This window comes from Pseudorasbora parva, chromosome 6 (genome assembly GCF_024679245.1).
Source record: "Pseudorasbora parva isolate DD20220531a chromosome 6, ASM2467924v1, whole genome shotgun sequence".
Lineage (NCBI taxonomy): Eukaryota > Metazoa > Chordata > Actinopteri > Cypriniformes > Gobionidae > Pseudorasbora > Pseudorasbora parva.
The window spans coordinates 25,116,496-25,140,683 of NC_090177.1; the positions used below are offsets into that span (position 1 = coordinate 25,116,496).

Here is a 24,188-nt window from a genome sequence, read left to right on the forward strand (position 1 = left end):
CTGCACACACAAGTCGAATTCCAACGGAAGAGTGACGTATGTTGGAGTAGTGTACGCTTAGACGTCTTCAATCAAATATGACTGGGCAACAAACTCAAGGTCCTCTGACATTTATCTTTAAAAATATATAATTTTAGACTTCTAATTCGTGACTAGTGTTTTGTTTTGCTCTATCCCTTGTTGCTTCGCGTTCGTCAATGTCATGCGTCGGGTCAGAGGCCATACTTCCATCAGCGCTAGGCTTGCATTAAGCCGTTACAAGAAGCTTCGCTTTAGAATTTATTAACCCTGTCGAACCTCAAACCCCCTTGAAGCGGATTACTTTTATGATGAATGGATGCGTTTTTGGGCTTCAAAATTTATAGTACCATTCACCCTCATTATAGATCTTGGAAGGGCCAAGATATATTTTTAATATAACTTTAACTCTTATTGTGTTTGGCTGAAAGAAGAATGTCATATGCATCTAGGATGGCTTGAAGGTGAGTAAAGTATCATTTTCATTTTTGGGTGAACTAACCATTTAAGTAAAATGGTTAGCTAGCCTACTATTTTAACGGTTAAAGGGGTGAAATGTTTCATGCATACTGAGCTTTTTACACTGTGAAAGACTTGGATTCCCATCCTAAACATAGACAAAGTTTCAAACACTAAGTTGGACGTTTGATGGAGTATTTCTGTGTTAAAAATACTCCTTCCGGTTTCTCACAAGTTTCGGAGAGTTTTTTTCGAGTATGGGTCCACTTGACGTCGATAGAGTAGAAGGTCCTTGTATGGGCCGTTCGGGCTCTTCTCCCTGAAGGGTGCGCGCGCGCGCGCGTGACTGAGACGAAAGAGCTAATACACGCCCCTAAACACTGCTCTCAGGTGCAGATCCAGTCGTCCGTGCAACACTTCTGTCGCGCTTCACTTTATTTCTATGGTTGACGTCGAGCGACTTCAACGCTTCAGCACAGCATTCCAGGAAGGCAGCGCTGCATTTGAACCGATTTGAACGCAGAAATGACGGGAAGCTTCACAACATCACGCTTCAGTCGCGTCGCAAAAGTGGATCTCCACGGTCACTGCTGTCACAGGACTTCACGAAATCAACAGTTACCAAAGAAGTGTGTTTTTGACGGAGCGGTGACGATAAAGGTTCGGTCCTGCTTTGGAAGCAGGCGGTGAGTAAAACTGCTTCAAATGTCTATTCTGTTGGCTATCGTCGCGTAAGTAAACATCAGTAAACAACACGATCGTGTGTAACGTTAGTTAGTTTATCGATGGAGCATGCGATCTATGGTGTGTGTTTAAATACATTTGTTTAGCTGAACAATATAGGTGTCAGTTTGTTTATTGTAAAACCACCCAAACATAAACCTAGCGTTCTCACAAAGCGTGCTTCATCATTCAAATGCGCTAACGGTTACTCCATTGTTGTTCTATGTATAACGTTACACTAGTCTGACATGCAAAACCGTTTTGCTTGCTACTGTTAAGTTTAGTCGCATACAATAGTCCATAAACCGAATCATGTCCTCATAAACTGCGAGTAAACACAAACAAATGTTGACAGGCCACTAAATACAGTACATACCACATAGACGGACGTCCTGCTGTTGTTGCTTTCCCTGTTCAATTTATTTCATCCTCCGGATCTGATTCTGGATCATATCTGTATTAGTTGAATCTGGGTAGCGTTTTCTTCTCCACGCTTGAGGACGTCACCGCTTTGTGTGCGCTAGTCATTTTTTAGCTCCGCCCACACGATACGCTCCAGGCGCTCATTTTTTTTTCCGGAAAGACTCGGTAGAGTCTATATTTCTTTTATAAATATAATAAAACTAAAGACTTTTCGGAGATATGAAGGATGCAATACTACTCTATAGGTACTCAAGATTGACATGAGATTGACTGAAACTGAGTGTTTCACCCCCCCTTTAATGGTTACTATTTTTATTTTAATGGTTTTACTATGGGAACTACTTTGTCTCAACGAATTGATTTGCAATGTTAATCTTATATATTGGCACTGATATGTAGGCTACAGCTTTAAGTTGTGTGCATTGATTATTAAAATGTTTTGGTGTTTGGTGTCATTAAAGTTGATGCTCGACTGACTTGAGACCCCCCCCCCCCCCCAATGCAAGTAACTTTATATCTGTAAGCGTAACATTAGTCTTATACAAAAAGTGCTCGTAAACTTAAGAGGTAAAAAAAGAGTTATTGGTGCTCCAGTTCTCTGTCCATGTTGCACCAGTTGGAATGCAGTTGTTGCAGCAATAAGGGAAGTTGACCTAGAAGATGTCTGGACGAAACTAGAGCTGTCTTCTATGGATACAAAAATCAGGTAAAGGTTACATTGTTAAAAAAATACTAATATTTAAAAAATGTTAAAAAAATTATTATTATACTCATACATAAATACATACATTTACCGTTTTTACAGAATATAGAATTTATAGTTTTAGAATACAGGACATAATTTGTCTTTAAAACCTAAAATCCATGGAAAACCAACTGTGCCATCCCGCAAGGGCTGAATATCAATATACATGTATACACTCTATGAACATGTATAAGACAGTGATACTTCCTGTAGAGGGTGTAGCGTTGTGGATGCGTCTTACATGTAAATGGCAGAGCTGATGCTGGGTTAGATAACATGTGGTATAGACCCAGGCATGGTGAAAACAAATGACCCATGTGATGGTTGTTCATGGTTACATTTCATCTCCATGACATAAACATGACTCCAGCCTGTTTGCGACGCATAAATAGAACAAGAATCATGCCGTCCCTGTGCATTCGGTCATCATCATATAAATGTCTGGGCAACAAGCAGGTATTTAGAATCGAAGCCGGGCAGCTTATGTTACTCCCTACTGGCTCTTACGCCAATGCAGTCCATGTCTCACTTTGAAAGCCTGAAACCAGTGCAACAAATACAGGCCACTGCAGTGAAGGTGGATGGGAGGAGGTAAAAATGGAAGCGCAAAGAACAGATGGACAGAGAATAAGATTGAGGATAATGGAGTGTGTGTGGAGGGGGGTGGAATCCTATGAACTTATAAAGAGAGGAGGTAATGCTCACTTACAGTAGCATGCGCTGAGTGGTTTTGTGCCCACATGAGAAGATAAGGGAGGCATGATCTTAAATGAGCTAATTTGTTGGGGAATGTGCATAAGAAAGTTCGGAAAAAACACAAATGAGCCTGAGTTGCTAATTTCATGTCCCAGCAATGTGTTCATACTCCATAAGTGTCATGTCAAATGGGGATGTGGAAGAATGGCTGTAAACAAAAGTATCTTATGCAATACTTAGAGTCATTCTGACCCAAGGCTTTTTCTCCCAGTGAGTTGTTGCCTGTTCTTAATTATTACCTGGCTTATAGCATATTCCAGAGGGACTGTGTCTGCTATGTCCTACTTCATCAATTTGGCAAAATCACCTTTTTCTCTCCCTCAGTATGACAGCCCCTTCATTACCACCACTGTGTTTGATCCTGTTAGTAAAGCCCTGTCAGCAGCAGGCCTGCAGGCCTCTGTGCTGTATTTACTCTTGTCACTAAGACACTGCATAAACGGAGCTCATGGGAAGAAGAGTTTATTTTCTGCTCTTAAAAAACTATTAAAAAAAACTAACGGTTGACAATTAGATGAGTCCTGTAAAGTGAATCTGAATTTGTCATTCTGCAGAAATAACTCAAGCGATATCTGTCCACTGACATCAAAGCAGCATAGGGCTGGACTGATTTTTCTTTCCTTTTTATTCTCTCTATATAATTTCTCTTTGTTCCATTTTTAGAAACCGAACAGAAGGACATTTTTTTTCCTGATACAAGAAACTCACTGACCGTGAGTTAGTGTCATAGTTGTAATTTGTTAAAGGGACAGTCCAGTAAAAAAAGCATACCTGTTTTCTTTGTCGTGTATCACAAAAAGCAATATTTAGCAGATTATCCAAGCGGCTCATTTCCAGTTGGAACTGGATAGGGGAGTCTTTTCCCCCATTCACATTCATTGTCGTTTGGACAATCTGCTAAATAATTCCACACAAGAAAAAAAGAGTCACAGCACACCAAAAAATACTAATTCTGACATCAGTTACTCACCATCCATGTTGCTGTCTTTCTTGTGTGAAAAACATACACATAAAAAAAAAAAGATTTAGCATATTGTTCAAGTTGTTCTTTTCCATATGATGAAAATGGAAAACCATTCCCATGCATTCACTTTCATATGGAAAAGAGCAGCTTGCAGAATCTGCTAAATATTTCCCTTGGTGTTGCGTGCAAGAACAGAGTCACGAGTTTAAAACAACAGGAGCATGAGTAAATGATGACAGAATTTTCATTTTTGGGTGAATTATCCCTTTAAGCCATCTCAGTTTGTTTTTGCTCTAAAAGCTTCTTTCTTTGAGGCCTATTTTAATCTGCCTCGGCCACAATAGTCTCATACAACTGGTGTTCATGTGTTTTCATTTGTTAGGTGATGAGTGAATATATGCCTTTTCCCCCATAGAAACTGTCATGCCTTGTTAAACAAGTCCTTTCAGTTGACATCTGGATGCGAGTGGCGGAAATGCGGCTAAACTACTTCGCTTGGGGTGGGTGTTTCGGACTCTGTCAGTGGTCTGTCTGTGTAAGAAGAGTGAAATGAGCAACGCACTGACTCATAGACCCTTGCTTGCTTTTTTCTTTTTTGTGCTGCAGAACTCTGGATTGTAAATGTTGCCATTCAACAAAGTAATCTCCTGCAATGTTTGACAGTGTCAGATCATTCCCTCCTGATGTCAATATGGTGGATAGACTGGTGTGGTCCTTATTTAATTTTTGGATATATGTTAGAGTTTCTTCTTTAGGGGTTTGTGTTTGTTTGTGTGTGTGTGTGTGTGTCTGCGCCCATGAGTGGGTGTGAGCGCGAGTACTTCTCTGTTGGTTACTTAGACACATTACATAAGGCGCTGAACAATTTATGTAATGCTGGCCCTCTGTCTCTCCCTTTTAACTTTAGCAGATTGGGTTGGGTCGTGGTAGTCAGGGCTGGTCTAAGCAAGGCAGACCTGGGAATGCTCAGTAGAGTATCAACAGTGTCTTACCAAATGGTACTAGAGCACACTTGATGAAAGGTTTGGGAAAACACGGATCGATATGAATATTCAGCATAATCTCCAGACCATCTGCCTCCTGCACACTGAACATAACTGCACAGTTAAGCAGTCTCTTGGTGAAGGAAATCTGGAGCTGCATAGACCCATAAGTGAACGTGTCTCATGCCAGAGGCCGCAAATGACACAAATGTACTCAAGGACATATCTTCCAAAAAAGTATATATATATATATATATATATATATATATATATATATATATATATATATATATATATATATATATATATATATATTGAAGGTATGATTTCATGTCTGACATGTTACCAAGAAAAAGCTGGAATCTGATTGGCTGCTTTCACTTTCATGTTCAGAGGGTACCATGTTGATGCAATGAGTGCTTTTCAAGGGTAAATGTTAGTGCCATTATGTTGATTATGATTGATGCAGTTAGATTCAATTCAGATTCAGATTCAATTGGTCAAAAGTGACTAAAGAAATTTACAAAAGATTTCTATTTCAAATAAATGTTCTTTTGAACATTTTTATTTATCGAAGAATCCTTAAATTTTTTTAGCACTGTTTCTACAAAAACATTAAACAGCACAACTATTTCTAGCATTGATAATAAATAATAAATGTTTATTGAGCAAAATCAGCATATTATAATGATTTTTATAGGATCATGTGATATTGTAAAAATCACTAGCGTTCCTATCACAAAAATAAAATCAATTTTGAAAAATATATTAAAATATAAGTTATTTTAAATTGTAGAAATATTTCACAACCGTACTGTTTTTACTGTATTTTTGATGAAATAAATTCCCAAAAAACACAAACTTTACTGTTTTACACAAAGATTGTATTTCTGTGAATGAATCAGTTATTAGTATTTTTTGATGGACATAAATGTTTTCTGTACCACTGTTTCACCACGGTAGTATCTTTTTTGCAGGGTATAATCTTTTTCAGATAACACATCAAAAAAATGAACTGTGGTTGGTCACATTACACAGCACTATTTTCCCATCTAAGTAGGTGGTTCTTGGCCAGAAAAAGCTGCAAAAAAGTCCTGTTTGGGTATACTAGACTAACACATACTCAGCTCGTTGTCTGTTCATTTATCATATACCTTGGATAATTTGCTTTAAGCTACATATGAGAGCACAATACTCTCAGCTCCGTTTGACACATTGTTTAACTGCATATTTTCCCTCAAAATCAGTGTATAAAAGGTGAAAAACATACACAGATTGTGTCTGGGCCTACACATGACCCCTGATTATCTGTTTACTGTGCGGATCCTTCCTGTTGTGCATATATGCAGTGCATCAGAGAAGAAGAGGGAAAGGAGGGGGAAAGGAAGGCTGGGGTTAGTGAGTCAGCATGAGAATGATGACACCCTCTATGTCACTCCCGGCTCTGTCTGCCTACACGCATACTCACACAGCACGCTGCATACCCCAGACTCATCACCATATAAGCAGTCCTGCGCAGCCAGAACTTGACTAAACCGCATACAGCCTGGTCCACTTTGGAACTGTGAACCACATTGGAACCTTTTGAAACTTTATTTCTATTTATTTATGTTTATGATATATAATTATATTTATTACCAATCCATTTTATTTTATTAATTGCAACTTTTTTTCCAGACAGACTGATGAAAAACTTACAGGTCACTGATTAATCAGTTAATTCTGTTTTTACTGCTTTTTTTTTTTTTTTGTCATTTCAACAGGTTTATCTGAAATAGATTATACCACAATAATTAGGAGCATAAAAAATAAATCATATTTTTTAATTAAATAATTACATTAAATACTTTATTAAAATGTTCCATATATATTTTTTATTTGTTTAAAATGTTCCATATTTAATATTATCAAGTTATCAACCCGATACCTAAACACAACTTTGTTTCCAGACGGACTGCTGAAAACCCCTGAGTGTCTTTACTCCGGATGTTGCATAGAGTCAGCCAATCAAATTAGACCTTTCCGGATTGGGAAAGTTCTTTCCAGTTTAGTGTGCAGTGTGCTTCAGAAGCTCGGCAAACAGGCCGTGGGTGGTCTGTGGGCGTGCCGTCTGAGGCTGAGACTGTCATCTTAGATAACATAGGGACAGAAACAGAGGCATGCTGGGAGACGGAGAAAAAAAAAGAGAAAGACGAAGTCAGAAAATGGTATTGGGGCAAAATGATAGAGAGAAAACTTTGTGCTAGTGTCAGTGTGTTTGTGAGTGAATGTGAATAAGAAACAAGTGTGTGTGTGTGCCGGGGTATATATTAGTGAGGCCGAAGGATCTTTGTGGGAGTCAGATGCATCTGTAGGTTTCCATGGCAACTATGGGCCAATGCAGTGGTCTGGATTGCTAGAGATACTGTATATGCTATATGCATCACCATCTGTGAGAGCACACATTCCTCATACTGTATACCTCACTGTATGTCCAGGGATTTTAGTTGCGAAATGGACTGACCTGTCCGTTTAGCATAATTAATGTTGCAAAGGCCTGTCTAATACCTTATTAATGAGATTAAGGGAAGTGAGTGACTCAATTAAAACACAAAAGACCTTTGAATAGAGGTGAAAATGTGCTGATATGTTTGAAAGCATTAGCTCGGAGCCGTCTGACTGTATGCTCAGTCTGTCTCTTAAGGAATGCCCACTGTACTCTGAGTTGCTGCCCACACGAGCACTTTAAAGACTGTAATGTGTTATTCTGTCTGTATGTCTCTGCAGGCTTCCTCGCCAATCCGAACATCCCGCACCCTTTGAATCCTAACGCATCAGCACTGCAGTTCTACAAAATATCCCGCTAGGTTTTGCGCCCCCTCTTTGCTCTCATTCTCTGTGTCCTGATGGATTGGAAACGGCCAGATCCCTCGTTCTGTTGACCCTTGGGGTGAGGGGGTTGAGTAGAGAGGACAGGATTTCTCCAAATACACTGGTGTCTGGCTGCAGTTGTCCCTGTTCCTTCCTCTGATGGAGAGTTAGAAGAACGGGAGGAACTACCGGGGAGGGAGAGGAGTGGTGGAGCAAATTCGAACCCAAAAAATCTCAAGCCAAAATCGTCACTAAGACTGACCTCACATTGCTGAAACCTCCTGGACGAGAAGAAGTCTGATATAGATCAAACATCGTGGACCAAACACCTTAAGACTCAAGATGTCCACCACAGCGACCATGGGTGAGATGGCCAACAGTGCGGTCGAGTTTTACCCCAAGCGGAGTGGAGGTAGTGCAGAATCCAACCATGCTGGTGACTTTGGGGTGTCGTTGGACGAGCTCCGGGCTCTGATGGAGCTGAGAGGATCCGAGGCCTTGCAGAAAATTCAGGAGAGCTTTGGAGATGTAGAAGGCCTATGCCAGAGACTCAAGTCTTCCACCAGTGATGGTGAGAGAAATGTTTACTTATTTTATGTCTTGTTTTCTTGATCTCTCAGGCAGTTTAAATATCCCCCTGTCCCTACACTAAAAGTAAAGCTTCCAAAAAGGGTTTTTCACAGCGACATCATAGAAGAGCTATTTTGAGTTCCCCCAAAGAAACTTTCAGTAAAAGGTTCTTTAAAGAACCATTATTCTTAGAATGACATTTTAATAATCTAAAAAGCCTTTTCCCACTATAAAGAACATTTTATGGAATGGTTCCATAGATGGTAAAGTGATAGTTCTCCCAAAAATTCTGTCATTAATTACTCGCCCTCATGTCGCTCCAAACCCTTAAGACTTTTGTTCGTCTTCAGAACACACATGAAGATTTTTTCATGAAATCATAAAGAGATTGTAAAACTAATTCCATATGAATTGAGTGGTTTAGTCCAGAATTTCTGAAGAGACACAGTCACTTTAGATGATGAACAGATTGAATCCAAATAATTAATGATAGAATTTACATTATTGGGTGAACTAACACTTTAAAGGTTCCTCATGAAACCATACATGCCAGTGAAGAATCTTTATTTTTAAGAGTGTAGCTTATTATTTCTCCTCAGATGTAGCGTATTTATCTTCAAGCTGCCCCTTCAAAGACGCCCCTTAAACCCCAAATATTTCTCTTTCTTTTCTCCTTTCTCTTTATTTCTCTCTCACCTCTTCACACTACTTCTCCGCCACCTCTTTCTCTGTCTCACTCGGCCAACTTCCCACTCTGGGTGCACGCGTCGTATTGGGTTGCTAGGCGACGGCGCTGTCGGTGGTGAGGTGGGTGTAGAGAGAGGGGTTACTGGGTAAACAGAGTTGGAGAGACTAACTCACTAGAGTCAGTGACTCGAAAGGTCCCTGCAGTGATCACAATTCTTGGCATATCCATCCATCCTCTTCTGACTCGTAATTGAATGTGTTGCTGTGATGTTTTATACGCTATGATGACTGCAGATGAGAATTTAGATGGCAGAGGAGATAATGCTCAGTCATGAGAAACAGATAAACTCCATAAAACTCTAATTGAATTGTACTGATTGAGAATATTTATAGATTTATGATAAAGCTATTGCTTATAGTTCTTTTGTGCCTTTAGATGTCCTTTAATGTGTGATTTTTGTGGTGGGGCGTGGGTGTTTATTGATAGTTTCTTTAAGCTCGTAATTATTTTAATGTTATGGTCGATATTAAAATTCTTTTTTGTCTAAATTAAAAATAAAAAGTTAAAATTTACAACTAAATTTTGGCATCACAACATTATAATTTACTATGAATATCAATATAAATCTGATATCAGCAGATAATCAATATAGTATAGACATTGTTCATCCCTATTAGTTTTCTTCAAATAAGGACAACTTGTATGAATTTTTTTTTTTTTGGTAACACTTTATTTTAAGGTGATGTAGTTACATTGTACTTAGACAAATAAGTACTAAATAATATTAATTAATTACATGTACTTACTATAGTTATGGTTAGGAGTTGGTTTAGGGTTAGTTACTTGGAATTATGCATCATTTACTGTTATAACTATAGTAAGTACATGTAGTAATGTCACCTTAAAATAAAGTGGATAGTCCTTGTTACACGGTACATGTAGTTTCTATAATTACTATAGATTATGCATAATTACATGCAGCTAACTCTAACATTACTCCGTACTTAAATGTATAGCTGTACTGTAACAAGAACACTTTACGATAAAGTGTAACGTGTATAAATTATTTAAAGTTGTTTTTTTATTTAGATGGGTTGTGTTGTGACTTTTGAACACAGATTATGACTGCTTGAGGATACAGATGTGAGATTACTAAGAAAAAGTTTCAAGTTGCTCTCTGTTTCATCTCATTGGTGACTAGGCGAAACATCTGAGATATTACTGAGATTTCATGTGTGATTTTCTTCCCTGCAGGATGTCAGTGAGGGCTGAATGCCTACTGTGCAGTTTTTGCTCAGTGGTTCTAATACCGCATCCTGCTTTTGTGTAAAGAGTATCTCACCCCCTACACCCACTTTAAGGCTATAAACATACTCTTCAAATGTATGCAAACACAGACCCAAATGTTTAGCCAATGCACTGAAACTTGTTGTACACACTTTAATTCTTAAATTACTGTAGCGCTAAGAATAACAAATATGTGTCGTTAAAGGAACACTCCACTTTTTTTGAAAATAGGCTCATTTTCCAAGTCCCTTAGAGTTAAACAGTTTTGTTTTACCGTTTTTTAATCCATTCAGCCGATCTCTGTACTGGCGGTAGCACTTTTAGCATAGCTTAGCATACATAATTGAATCATATACCATCAGCATCAAAAAAATTACCAAAGACTTTCAATATTTTTCCTTTTTAAAACTTGACTCTTCTATAGTTACATCATGTACTAAGACCAACGAAAAATTAAAATGTGTTATTTTTTTAGGCTGTTTATAGGTAGGAACTATTCTCATTCCTGCGTAGGAACTTTGCGTCCGTCATGGGTGCAGCGGCGCAATGATATTACGCAGCGCCTGAAAATAGGCAAACTTCCGGCAACATAACCAGCGTGACAATCTGCTTGCACAGAGAGCGTGCCTTAATCATGTAGATGAGACTTGAGAGACGTTTAGAAGATATTTACTTTGGTGCAGATCCTGAACTGTATCTATTTTAACCGGAATAACAGCTACACTGAAGATGAAAGTGTGGCTGAACAGACTGGGGCAGAAGGGACGAGGAGAACAGATACAAACTGGAGTCAGAGAAGAGTCAAATTTCAAGGAAATATGGTCTGACATGGATTCGGTCTTCCAACCTTTTGATTTTAACTAACGTAATATATGAATAAAATATGTTAAGACAGTGCTGCTTATGAAGTGCACTCTGTTGTTTCTCTCTGTCATTCTGTTAACATGCACCCTGTCATCTACATCACTCATAAATTCATAAACTCAAAAACTCATAAATTACAAAAAACTGATCAAATAAGGCTTTGATGGGACAAACATTTTTTGGGCGGCCGCCAAATAATTTTCAATGCTGGTAGGGGTTGAACGACTTTCATTTTTTTAAAGTCGACATTTATGTGATGAAAGTTGAGTCGACATCGACTAGTTGCTGATGACGTCATTAATTAAAAATAAAATAAACCTGAACCTTGAGCTGAGATTCGAACTCGGGTCTACTTGTGCACAGCCAGTACCGCCGCTGGCCGTCTTGAGCGGGGGCGCGCTGACAGAAATTTATCGTGGTGCCCCTCTCAGCACTTGGTGCCCTACGCGCAGCGCTGGGTGCGCGTGGCGGCACTGTGCACAGCTGATATGGCATATGACACAGCGCTGCCCATAAGGTTATTGATCCTACATGACAGCTTTTGTATCAGTTCTTTTGCCTTATGGTCGTTATATTTCTCACAGATTTCTGTTCGTTCTGAATAAGATACAGATAAAGTAGCACAATAAAGATTACATGTATATGAATGCATTAGTAAGTGATTGTGTTAATTACATTTATTTGCAGCGTCTCTCTACTATACTAATAGTAAAGCTGTGAGTTTTAGTTATCAAGAAATATAAGCTATTTTTTTTTTTTTTGATAAATCACAGAACAGTGTTGACAATACATTTCTGCGCTACTGAATGGTTTTGTGTGAGGCGCGCGCGATCTTCGCGTGATGTGTGATCGGCTGTGTGTGTTGCAATATGCAGCACGCAGTTAAGCGCGATGATTAACTTACGTGTATAATAAGCATGCATTCTCCCGATCAGTTTTGAGCATCAAGATGGTAATCAAACATGTCTTGTGGAGAGCTCACGGAGTATGCATTTATTTGTAACTTTTAACTTGGGATGGGCGTATCGATATGAAGGATAGATATATCGATACTGGTGTGAGCATCGAAAGTATCGATACTCAAATAAAAATATAGATTCTAAGGTGTTTTTTTTTTTTTACAAGTAATTTTGTTTATTTAAAAAGATTATTTAATGCATACAATACAAATAAACTATGTTAATTGTGTAGTATAGGACTATTTTCCTGCTCATCTTAACCATGATCTGAATGCATGCAGACGCTACAAGACAGTACCAATCGATCACAGAGAGAGCGTTCGTTCACTGATGACACTATTCAAACAGAACTGAGTTTCCAAAAACTATCATAAGAAACCATGAACACACAGCCCAGAATAATGCTCATCAAAAGACAGAAAAACATAATAGTTTTAGTTATTTCACAATAAACAAATAGAAATTGTAGCCTACATAGGGCAATCACACTTTTTAAATGTAATGTTAAAAGTTGAAATTGATCATGTGCTATGCTTTAACTAATGCTAATATAAATCACTATCAGAATAAAAAGGTTGCATTTTATGGGTGCAATGTTCAGTCACTGGCAGTCCCTTGTGAAACTGAGCCCTGTTTTTTTTTGCGTAATATCATCGCGCCGCTGAACCCATGGTACGACCGCAAAGTTCCATGATTACTACGCAGGAATCACACAATAGTTCCTATCTATATCGGTATAAAAATCAAAACTTTTAATTTTCCGTTGGTCTTAGTTTACGATGTAACTACAGAATAGTCAAGTTTTAAATAGGAAAAATATTATCTTTGAAAAAATTAAGTCTTTGGTCATTTTTGAGAGCGATGCTAATGGACTAATATGATTCAATGATGTATGCTAAGCTATGTTAAAAGTGCTACCACCAGATACAGAGATTGGCTGAATGGATTAAAAAATGGTGAAACTCAGCTGTTTAACTCCAAGGGACTTGGAAAATTAGCCTATTTTTTTTTTTTTTTTTTTTTGTTCCTTTAAACCAAATGTTTTTTTTTTCCGGTTTCAGCTAACTAGAAGCATATTTGTTGACATATGTGGTTATGCTTTTTTAGAGTCTCTTAAATTTTCTTTGCCATGACAGAATTTCACCTGAAAGAGAAGGCTGACAATAGAAGACAGTTTAGCACAATGCCCATTAGAGCGCCTGTTGTTGCCACACTGAGAATGCAATCCATAGTTGTGTTGCGTTATTATGAACATGCATGCCAACTTGTATATTTCTGCTAAAATCTATCCAAGCTTTCAGTATAGGAGTGGTTCTCAGCCCTTTTGACTCCATGCCCCTCACTGTCTTATCAACAATAATCAAAGTCCCCATAAAAAGATTTCCTCTCCATCTAATATTTATCTAATATATTTTATTATTAATTTATCTTTTATCTATTTAACATAACTGGAAAATGTCCATGGAGTTTTAAGATTTTATTAATTTATGTGACTTTTCCAAATCTATACTTCCAAAAACTTGAGTCTTCCTTATATATCCTGGTTTCCCTATAGACCATAAGAATCCTGGTTCTTCAAAAAAGGGATTTCATTAAAATAAAAGTATCCCTCATGATTTAAAATCTGTGCTTAATTTTCTCACATTTTAAAGGGATTGTTCACTCAAAAATGTAAATTAAAATCATCAGTTACTCATCCTCACGTCGTTTCAAACCAATAAGCCTTTTCTCATCTTTGAAACGGAAATTAACATATTTTTTATAAAAACTTGTTTTCTGTCCCGCCATTTAATGACAGTTCAAAAAGTTGATAAACATTTTTAAACATAAAATGTGTCTGTCTATGCAGAAAAAAGTGCTGTATGGTTCTCTTTTGTCAAAAATATAGGGTAATCTGACATGGATACAAAATTATGGAAGTAAGATTTGAAGCTTTACTAAAAGCCTGAGATGATAAATAAACCGAGAGATCTGGGTGCAGGTAACATTGAGAAAGAGTACACATTGGTCATTTACATATGACCATGACACTAAAAAAGCTGGTTGAAATTCGCCAAACCTGTCCTTATCTTTAAGCTTTTATTCACATGCTGTGTAAACATTGATCAACACACAAATAGAGCTCATCAAATATGGTAAATGGACACTCAAACTTGCTTGTTTGACGCGAGAGAACCAATGAGATTTGTTTTTGTGTCAAGCAAGCATGTTTGAGCATCTGTTGAGCATATTTAATGAGCTCTTTGTATGTGCATTGATTAAAGGGTTACTTCAGCGATTAGCATATGGCTTTGTATCAGTAGAAACCCTGGAGTATATTCAAATGATTGTGCTTCCCCCACTCATATCCCCCTGAGATGAGAGATTTATGCATTTTATTTCTGGAAAAATTCCTCCCGTTTGCGTCATCTTTGGAATGTTTGGCCAGCCAGCAGAGGGAGCTATTTCCACATGTTTTCAACCCGCACATGGGGGATGGAGATCAGACTCACAGCACTCGGCTCAGCTGCAGGCATTAATTTAAACGGATGCTAGGCAATGTAAGTGTTTTAACTTCTCAAATTAATTTCTATGAAAGTTAAGCTTCCGAAGGCATGAACTGAAAACACGCCAAACTGAACACGCGTTGTGAATGTATGCCGCGAGTGTGGTTGCGATTACCTCAGCTCTTATCACGAGGGTCCAGGTAATCTGACTCCTAATGTGACTTAAGCCTAGTTCAGACTGCACGATTTTCAAACTCGTCGGGTCACTGCTCTATTCACACTGCATGACTATCTGGGGTATCATTCAGTCACTGCTGTGTTCACACTGCACGATGGTTTGACGACAGAGGAGTTCACACTGTATGACTGAACAAGAGGAACAATCGCCGACAACTCTCTCTCTCTCCGGTGCTCAAACTACGTTTCCCAAACACACGTGCGATGTGACAAGTAAACAACGCGAGATCACACGTGCGTCAGACCGGAGTTCTCGCGCGAGACTTGGAATTGTTATTAAAAATGATAAACTGCACAAAGTTTGCTTCAAATTGTATGTGCGCTGATTTGTGGAGAAAAAGAAAAAAGATAATGGCGGAAGAAATTGTTGGAGAGACAGAGGGAGCCAGGATTTTGTTCTGCAAAGACAGTTTGAGGTAAATAAATAATTATTTAATGTGCTGCTGCTGTGGCTGGATGTGCAAATGTTTGGCGTTTGTTTCTGTTTGATAGAATTGTAAATATATCTATTAAAATACTGAAATTCTGCTTTATAACTCCTCCCTGAACCTCCTGCTGCCCTGTATCTCCCTCTCTCATTGGCTGTCGGTGTAATTTTCAGTCAGAACGCACTTCACACAGCAGGAGTTTGAATCGCCGACAGGTCCAGATATTTAGCATGCCAAATATCTCACCGGCGTCGGCGACTCGTCGGCGATTCTCTCTGATCGCGTCTTTGATCATTCATACTGCGTGATTGTCACTCGCGTGCACGAGCACCGATTTGCCTGTGATCTCGGGCATTTGTCGGCGATTTCACAAAACCTGTCGGCGACTCAAAATCGGGGCAAAAATCGGGCAGTGTGAACTAGGCTTTAGTGCTGTGAGGCTCACGCGGCAACTCGATTGACAGACATGAATTTGAGCAGACACGTTCAGTATTTAATTGTAGTGTCTGTAATCCAGCAGCGGTGGCTTTGGGAATGGCCTCACAGGGCAGCGAAGCATTCTGGGAATTGTAGTCATTCATCCCCATGAGACAAAAATACATTTTCTGTCTTATCTTAGTCTAGATGGCACCAAATTCAAAAATAATTCCACATTTCTGCTACATTAATGACCCACTTTAAATACAGATTCATCTTTCCAGCGCTGAAGTACCCCTTTAATGTTTATATGTGAATAAAAGCCGAAATTAAATCTCTATTAAACCTCTTGATTAATTTGTATTTCTTTATGAATTTATTGAACAGTCAAAGTTTTGGTTCAATGGACATTCAATTGAGGGACAGAAGTCTCTTAGGTTTCATTAAAAATATTTTAATTTGGGTTTTGAAGATTACGGAAAGTCAAACAGGTTTGGAACAACACAAGAGGGAGTAGATGATGACATTTTTTTGTATAGCGACAGTTGGAAAATGTGGAAATGTGGTTGTTAGAATATCAGATGTTACCCTGCTGTGTAAAAGTTCTTTCAGGAGTTACACCTAAAATAAACGAAACCTCCACCTGTGTAATGGTTGAGAAGACATGAAAGCTTTCAGACCAGCTATATGTATGGAGATAGCTAACAGCTGTCATCAACCGCTCTGTTAACAGGTGATAAGAAAACCTGATGCTTCTGATGCTAATAGTCATACAATAAGTGGAGTTTGCCTATAAGTGCAAGTAGAAGCAGAACTAATCCCGTCACATGGCCATGACAAAGCAGAGACAACAGGAGAAGAGAGGAAACCAAGAGGGGGTGGAGATGAAGTGATGCTGAATAAGGCTGACACTGTGAAGATGAGGCCCTGAAAATGGAAGTCCATTAGTGTCTCTCCATCCTCTCCAGCAATGCGTTTCAGTTGAGCTTCAGTGTGCAGACCGCAGTGTCACGGATCTCAGCCTGCTGTAAATACTGTTTTCAGTGCAGGCCCTGGATGTATCAATCTATCAGCCTGGACGTACACAGATACCTGTTCTGCCGCAGCAGGACATGGAGATCCAAGAGCAGAGGGGGTGGAGGGTGGAAAGAGAATGAACAAGAGAAGCGAGAGAGAGGGAGGTTATAAGGAATGGAAGAAGAGAGAAGGAATTCTGGTACAGCTTGCCGCATTGTCAAGGACACACCAAGGGGAGATGGAGAGAGAGTGAGTGAGAGTGAGTGAGTTGGGTGGGGGGAGAAGGAGGTGGGGTGTTTGAAAAGCGAAGGGATTCTTTAAAGCGAATGCATGCGGGCATGGCTACTCAGCAGTTTTTCTTAAAGGGACAGTTCATCAAGAAATGAAAATCCTTGTCTTCATTTGTTCACCCTCCTGTTGTTCTAAACCTGTATGACATTCTTTCTTCTGTTAAACACAAAAGGATACATTTTGAAGATGTTCTGGTCATTTTTTTCCATGCAGTTAAAATTAATGCTAAATTTAGAGCTTCAAAATAGTCACAAAATGATCATAAGAGTGGCATATTTGATATTTGCTATTCCATGTGTTATGAAGTCATACACTAGCTTTGTAAAGGAACAGACTAAAATGTATTGATTTTGATTTATTTTTTCAATTGTATTCATTAATAGCAAGCTGCAGTTACTGAGAATAGAGGTATAATGAATCATTCGATTTTGTAAGCTGGATCAGTCTGAATCATTTTGATCAGATATGTGAACCAATCAGACACATGACGGAAAATATCCGTTTCAGGAAAATAATTCCTTCACAAATTAGACATAACTCATAAATGTGTCAAGGATAGCTAGGTGAAATTTGCGGTAAATAGTGACTTACATTTCACAATCTTTCTCTCTGCTCTTTGCCGCTGCAACCAGTTAGTGAGCAAACTAGATTAGTCTGATACATGAACAAATCAGTCAAATTAAATCAATTTTGAGAATAAGATAAACAAATTAATTTACAAATTCAAATCACAGAAAAAATATTTTTAAACAAATGATTCCATCACAGATCAGACATAGTTGCTTTTTTAAATTTGCCAATGAGACTAGGAAGATTTTCAATGAATAATGACTTTGAATCTTTCAGAAATATGTCTTTTTCTCTCACCATACTATCATATGACTTCAAAAGACTTTGAAGGCAGAGCACGATTTGTATGGATCAATTTATGATACTTTTATTGTGCTTTTATGTCCTTGTTGAAGCTTGAAAAGTTCTCATTCATTGTACTGTAATGGAAAAGAGTTACGAAAAGTTCTACATTTCTCTTCAAACTTCAAAATATATATTTTTTTGTGTTCCACAGAAGAAATAACGTGATACAGGTTTGGAAACGGCATGAGAGTAAATTATTTTTGGTGAAATCTCACAATAAGTTCTCATTTTCTGAAAGGGACCTATTATGCCCCTTTTTTATAAGATGTAATATAAGTCTCAGGTGTCCCACGAATATGTCTGTGACGTTTTAGCTCAATATACATCACAGATAATTTATTATACCATGTTGTAAATGCCCATTTTTGAGTGAAATGAAAAACATGCTGTTTTCATGCATGTCTTTAAATGCAAATGAGCTGCTGCTTCACACTATGCTTTCCAGAAGAGGGCAGAGCCTTTACAGCTTGTGCCTCCATTCATGGGTTACTGAAGACATCACTTCCGCCATGCTCGCCGCCATTTTTGTGTTCGACATGGCAGAGAACACAGCACATTTTGAGACGATTTGAAAAAAAGAATCGATATTTGAAAAAAAAAAAACTTTTGTTATTAGTTTGATCCTAATTTATTACATCCAAATATGTTGTGTCCCTTAAAATCTGCAACACCAACTTGTTTTTCCGGACATTTCTACAGTAGCACCCAATGAGAATAAGGTGGCTATACATAATCCATACACAGAGTGCTACAAAAAAATCTATTTCCTAACATAAAAAAACAACAACACTAAAAACGAAATGCAAATGTATCATGGTACTGCATTACATAGGCTGCATGTAAGGAAACAAAATTAATCTGCCATGAATGAAATGAAATGAAATAGCCTCTAAACAGACAAAAATTATTTGAATCAAACCATGTTGTTGATGAAAATAACCGAGAACGATACAAGTATTTAAAGAACGATGTAGTTATTAAAAATAATGCATCAATGTTTTTAAAAAATAGTTCATTTTACAGTAATAGTAAATATCTTTAATATTACTGGTTAAACATGCTGTTTGAGCTGCATGTGCTGAAGAGAATTAGGCTAACGCTCGTAACTTGTGGTATGTGTTAATGTGCAGAATTTGTATGTAAAGCCGATGCATTCTTCACACAACAGTGCGCTGAAACAACAGCAAAACCAAACCCAGAGAAATCACGTTTTATTACAATAGTTTTCTCATTATAATGTCATGTATATGACAGTCCCATTAGTTATTAACATTTAATGTGAGTATTAAACTCTTTCACGTGTCCAATACACAAAAGCGATTAGAGGAGAAGGGCCTTAGTCAGGGAGGTGACCAAGAACCCGATGGTCACTCTGACAGAGCTCCAGCGTTTCTCTGTGGAGAGAGGAGAACCATCCAGAAGAACAACCATCTCTGCAGCAGTCCATCAATCAGGCCTGTATGATTGAGTGGCCAGATGGAAGCCACTCCTCAGTAAAAGGCAGCATGGAGTTTGTCAAAAGTCACCTGAAAAAAAATTTTCAGACCATGAGACCAAAATTCTCTGGTCTGAGGAAACAAAGATTGAAATCTTTGGCCTGAATGGCAAGCTTCATGTCTGGAGGAAACCAGGCACTGCTCATCGCCTGGGCAATACAATCCCTGTGTCAAGCATGGTGGTGGCAGCATCATGCTGTGGGGATGTTTTTCAGTGGCTGGAACTGGGAGACTAGGCTCTAGACCTCAGACTCTGGCAAAGGTTCTTCCAACAGGATAATGAACTTAAGCCCAAGATAACAAAGGAGTGGCTATGGGACAACTCTATAAATGTCCTTGAGTGGCCCAAATATAGAGCCCAGATTTGAATCCGATTGAACATCTCTGAAGAGATCTGAAAATAGCTGTGAACCAACACTCCTCATCCAACCTGGAAGAGCTTGAAAGGTCCTGCCAAGAAGAATGGGAGAAACTGCCCCAAAGTGCCAAACGTGTTTCAAGAAAGTATTAAGCAAAGGCTGAGAATACTTATGTACATGTGATTTTTGTGAATATATTAGTCTATGGGTAAAAAGTTTTAGAGTTTAATATAACTTTCAAAAAAGTGTAGTAAAAAAAATTCATTGTCAATGGCAGCTAACACATTTGCTAGGCGACAAGAACAGTCCTCCGTAGGCTAGACCTTCTGAGTTCTTCCTTGCCTTTGAATTGGGACACAGCTTTTTGAATTGGGACACAGTCGTGGGCAGGGCCTAAATTGTAATTTCACAAAAGCTACAATCTGCAAACAGATTGTACTGAGACACTGCTTATAATTTATGGGGTTTTAAAAAAAGATGAGTGGAGTGGGTGGGTTTTTAACCATTATAGGGTGGTTGCTTTTACACTCACCTAAAAGATTATTAGGAAAACCTGTTCAATTTCTCATTAATGTAATTATCTAATCAACCAATCACATGGCAATTGCTTCAATGCATTTAGGGGTGTGGTCCTGGTCAAGACAATCTCCTGAACTCTAAACTGAATATCAGAATTTTGAGTGTGGCATGGTTGTTGGTGCCAGACGGGCCAGTCTGAGTATTTCACAATCTGCTCAGTTACTGGGGTTTTCACGCACAACAATTTCTAGGGTTTACAAAGAATGGTGTGAAAAGGGAAAAACATTCAGTATGCGGCAGTCCTGTGGGCAAAAAAGACTTGTTGATGCTAGAGGTCAGAGGAGAATGGGCCGACTGATTCAAGCTGATAGAAGAGCAACTTTGACTGAAATAACCACTCGTTACAACCGAGTCACGCAGCAAAGCATTTGAGAAGCCACAACACGCACAACTTTGAGGCGGATGGGCTACAACAGCTGAAGTTCCCACCGGGTACCACTCATCTCCACTACAAATAGGAAAAAGAGGCTACAATTTGCACAAGCTCACCAAAATTGGACAATTGAAGACTAGAAATTTGTTGCTAGGTCTGATGAGTCTCGATTTCTGTTGAGACATACTCCACCCCCCTCTTGAGTCAGAATTTGGCGTAAACAGAATTAGAACATGGATCCATCATGCCTGGTTACCACTGTGCAGGCAGGTGGTGGTGGTGTAATGGTGTGGGGGATGTTGGATGTTTTTTTTGACACACTTTAGGCCCCTTAATGCCAAATGGGCCTTGTTTAAATGCCACAGCCTACCTGAGCATTGTTCCTGACCATCTCCGTCCCTTTATGACCACCATGTGCCCATCCTCGGATGGCTACTTCCAGCAGGATAATGCACCATGTCACAAAGCTCGAATCATTTCAAATTGGTTTCTTGAACATGACAATGAGTTCACTGCCCCCCACAGTTACCAGATCTCAGCCCAATAGAGCATCTTTGGGATGTGGTGGAACGGGAGCTTCGTGCCCTGGATATGCATCCCACAAATCTCCATCAACTGCAAGATGCTATCCTATCAATATGGGCCAACATTTATAAAGAATGCTTTCAGCACCTTGTAAAATCAATGCCACATAGAATTAAAGCAGTTCTGAAGGCAAAAGGGGGTCAAACACAATATTAGTGTGATGTTCCTATAATAATCCTTTAGGTAAGTGTGTTCAAACACCATGTAAAAGTGAATTGTGCATAACAGTTCTCCTTTAATATTAGTTGACAGGCATTAGATTAGATGACACAGGCATTAGATAACAATGCGCAGTATTTCTTAAAATATGTATTAATCTTTGTTAATATAAATAAAAATAGTTTTTTTTAAGTGTTTTGTTCTTTGCTAACTAATGTGAATAAATGGAACCCTGTTATAAAGTGTTACTGAATTGTAATTTTTAGGTGAATTATCACTTTAACACCTTCTTCAGATGGCATGAGTTTGTCATCTTCATTCATCTTCTGTCCTTCTCTCTCTCTCTCTCTCTCTCTCTCTCTCTCTCTCTCTCTCTCTCTCTCTCTCTCTCTCTCTCTCTCTCTCTCTCTCTCTCTCTCTCTCTCTCTCTCTCTCTCTCTCTCTCTCTCTCTCTCTCTCTCTCTCTCTCTCTCTCTCTCTCTCTCTCTCTGAATGTCCACTTCTCATTTAGAGTGTTGTATAATCATGCATTCCGTAATGGTAATAGCAAGGTTTAGTGCTGCTGAGTGCGGGTATGGAGTGACTGTAATCAGTGTATAACCCTCAGGTGCTCTTGCCAACAGTTGGACCTATGCTCTGACTCAGTCGTGAGTATACATACCAGCCCATACATTCCTCTTTTGTCCACTTAAAGTATTTTCTGGTTGGATTGTCCTGTCCTTATACGTCCCTGAAACATGTTTACTGCACACACATGCACAATCATAGACTGACGTCAATAGTGCCTCATTCAGCTGAGCTGTAATGCTGGGTTTCACTCCGGGTGACTCTACTGACTTCAACACTGACTAAAAACATCATGAATTTTCTCTCCAGCTCTAAAAGACTCACTGTCGGCAAAAACAGCTTTCACAGTGGACCAATCAAAAATCTGTTATAAGTTTTGCATGGACTGCACTGAATCAATGACATCATCTGTAGCTGGGCGAAAAGGTGCCCGAAGACAGGAAGTTGAAGTATGGCACAATTTGTGCTTGATATCTTCATCGCCATGGAAACTGCACAAATCTATGAAAGAGTGAAAGAGAGAGTAAGAGAAAGACTGAAAGACATAGATGGCTAGGGAAAGAGGAAGGTGGGGGGCACAGAGCACATTAAATGCAATATGTCTCACGTCTTCATATCTATTTCTCGTCATCCTTCCTGTCTTCTCTCAGCTCCTCATTCTATATAGGAGCCTTTTGAAATGAGCTGAAATATGCAATTAATTATTTACATCAGAAATTCAATATATGTGGCTCAGTCTGACTTGCATCGACTCTTACTTCTGGATCTGCTTTAACAAATCGTTACATTGTAATACATTGCACTTGGGTCATTTTTGTCAGTTATCTTCTATTGTATAGTGCACATGTAATATTAGTGACCTTTATTTGAGCCTTTGAGATTTTAAGGTGGCTAAATGTGTTTTTCGAAATGTGTGGTGATAATAGGAAAGGGAAACAGTGCATATGCTATTAAAGGTGTCGATTAGCTCCATGGTGTATTTAAAGCTAGTGTGTGTGTGTTTGTGTGAAATGGTATTGGAGTTGTTCACAGTTGGAACCTGAACTCTTTATTCATATGCACTTTCTTCTAGCTGTTTGGTCCAGGGCGTACCAATGAAAGAAGAGATGCAATAAAACTAGGGGCAGCATGATTTTCTGTGATACTTTTTTTTTTCTTCAGAAAAGCACTATGTTAAATTCTGGTGAATTTGGGAACAGCTTTTTTACATTTTCTTGAGCTGTATAGCTGTAACCTAAACAGTTCTTTAGGTAACATTCACTCGATTCTGCAAATGGTCAGAAACTAAATGGATAGTTTACTTTTTAAACATTAGTTCAGCTGGATCTTTCACACTACGTGTTAATGTATTTAGCGACCATTGGCTTATAATATATGCTAGCTAACATGTTGACTTTTGTCTTGTAAGTTTGGTAAGCACCTTTATTTTATTTTAATTTAGTATTTTTTTATGTATGCACTTTTAAGTCATCCTGCGCCCTCTTTAGAAATGTGCAGAGGCCCTCTGGTTGATAAACACTGCTATAAAGTCTAGAATACACCACAAATTTTGCACAGATTTTCAATCTGGAGGAGTCTGTGCTATTTTTTGAAATTCAGAGCCAGTCTGGAGATTCGAGATGACAGAATTCACAAAAAATCGCTTTGTATATGATGGGCACAGACAGATTTTCTTTAGCTGTAGACTTTGATTCTATCCAGTCAGAAGATATCAAACATGTTTGATATTTTGAGTATTATTTCAACAAGGCACATGTTTCTGCCTAACTTTGTTGTGTTCACAGCGACTTGAATGTCTGGGATTGTGTGTTCCTCGTTTAGTGTTTTAAAATATTTAAATATTTTGTGGAGTTTACATTAGCTTTTTACATTTACTTTTAAATCATGGATATTATTAAATACAATGAATAGGAATGCCCCTTTCTCAGGTGGTACAAGGATAAACAATCACCTAAAAATTATTAGGAACACCTGTTTAATTTCTCATTAA

The 24,188-nt window shown here is 38.5% G+C and overlaps 1 protein-coding gene across 7 annotated transcripts in view; it reads left to right on the forward strand.

The window, feature by feature from the left end:
• The window catches only part of atp2b3b (ATPase plasma membrane Ca2+ transporting 3b), a 73,229-nt gene that overhangs the window by 2,260 nt on the left and 46,781 nt on the right, over nucleotides 1-24,188 (forward strand). For all 7 annotated transcript variants that reach the window (XM_067446425.1, XM_067446428.1, XM_067446426.1 and 4 more), the window contains exon 2: nucleotides 7,838-8,492. In XM_067446425.1, coding sequence (XP_067302526.1) covers nucleotides 8,264-8,492 — 229 coding nt within the window. In that variant the 5' untranslated portion in view covers nucleotides 7,838-8,263. The remainder of the gene's footprint in view (nucleotides 1-7,837; nucleotides 8,493-24,188) is intronic.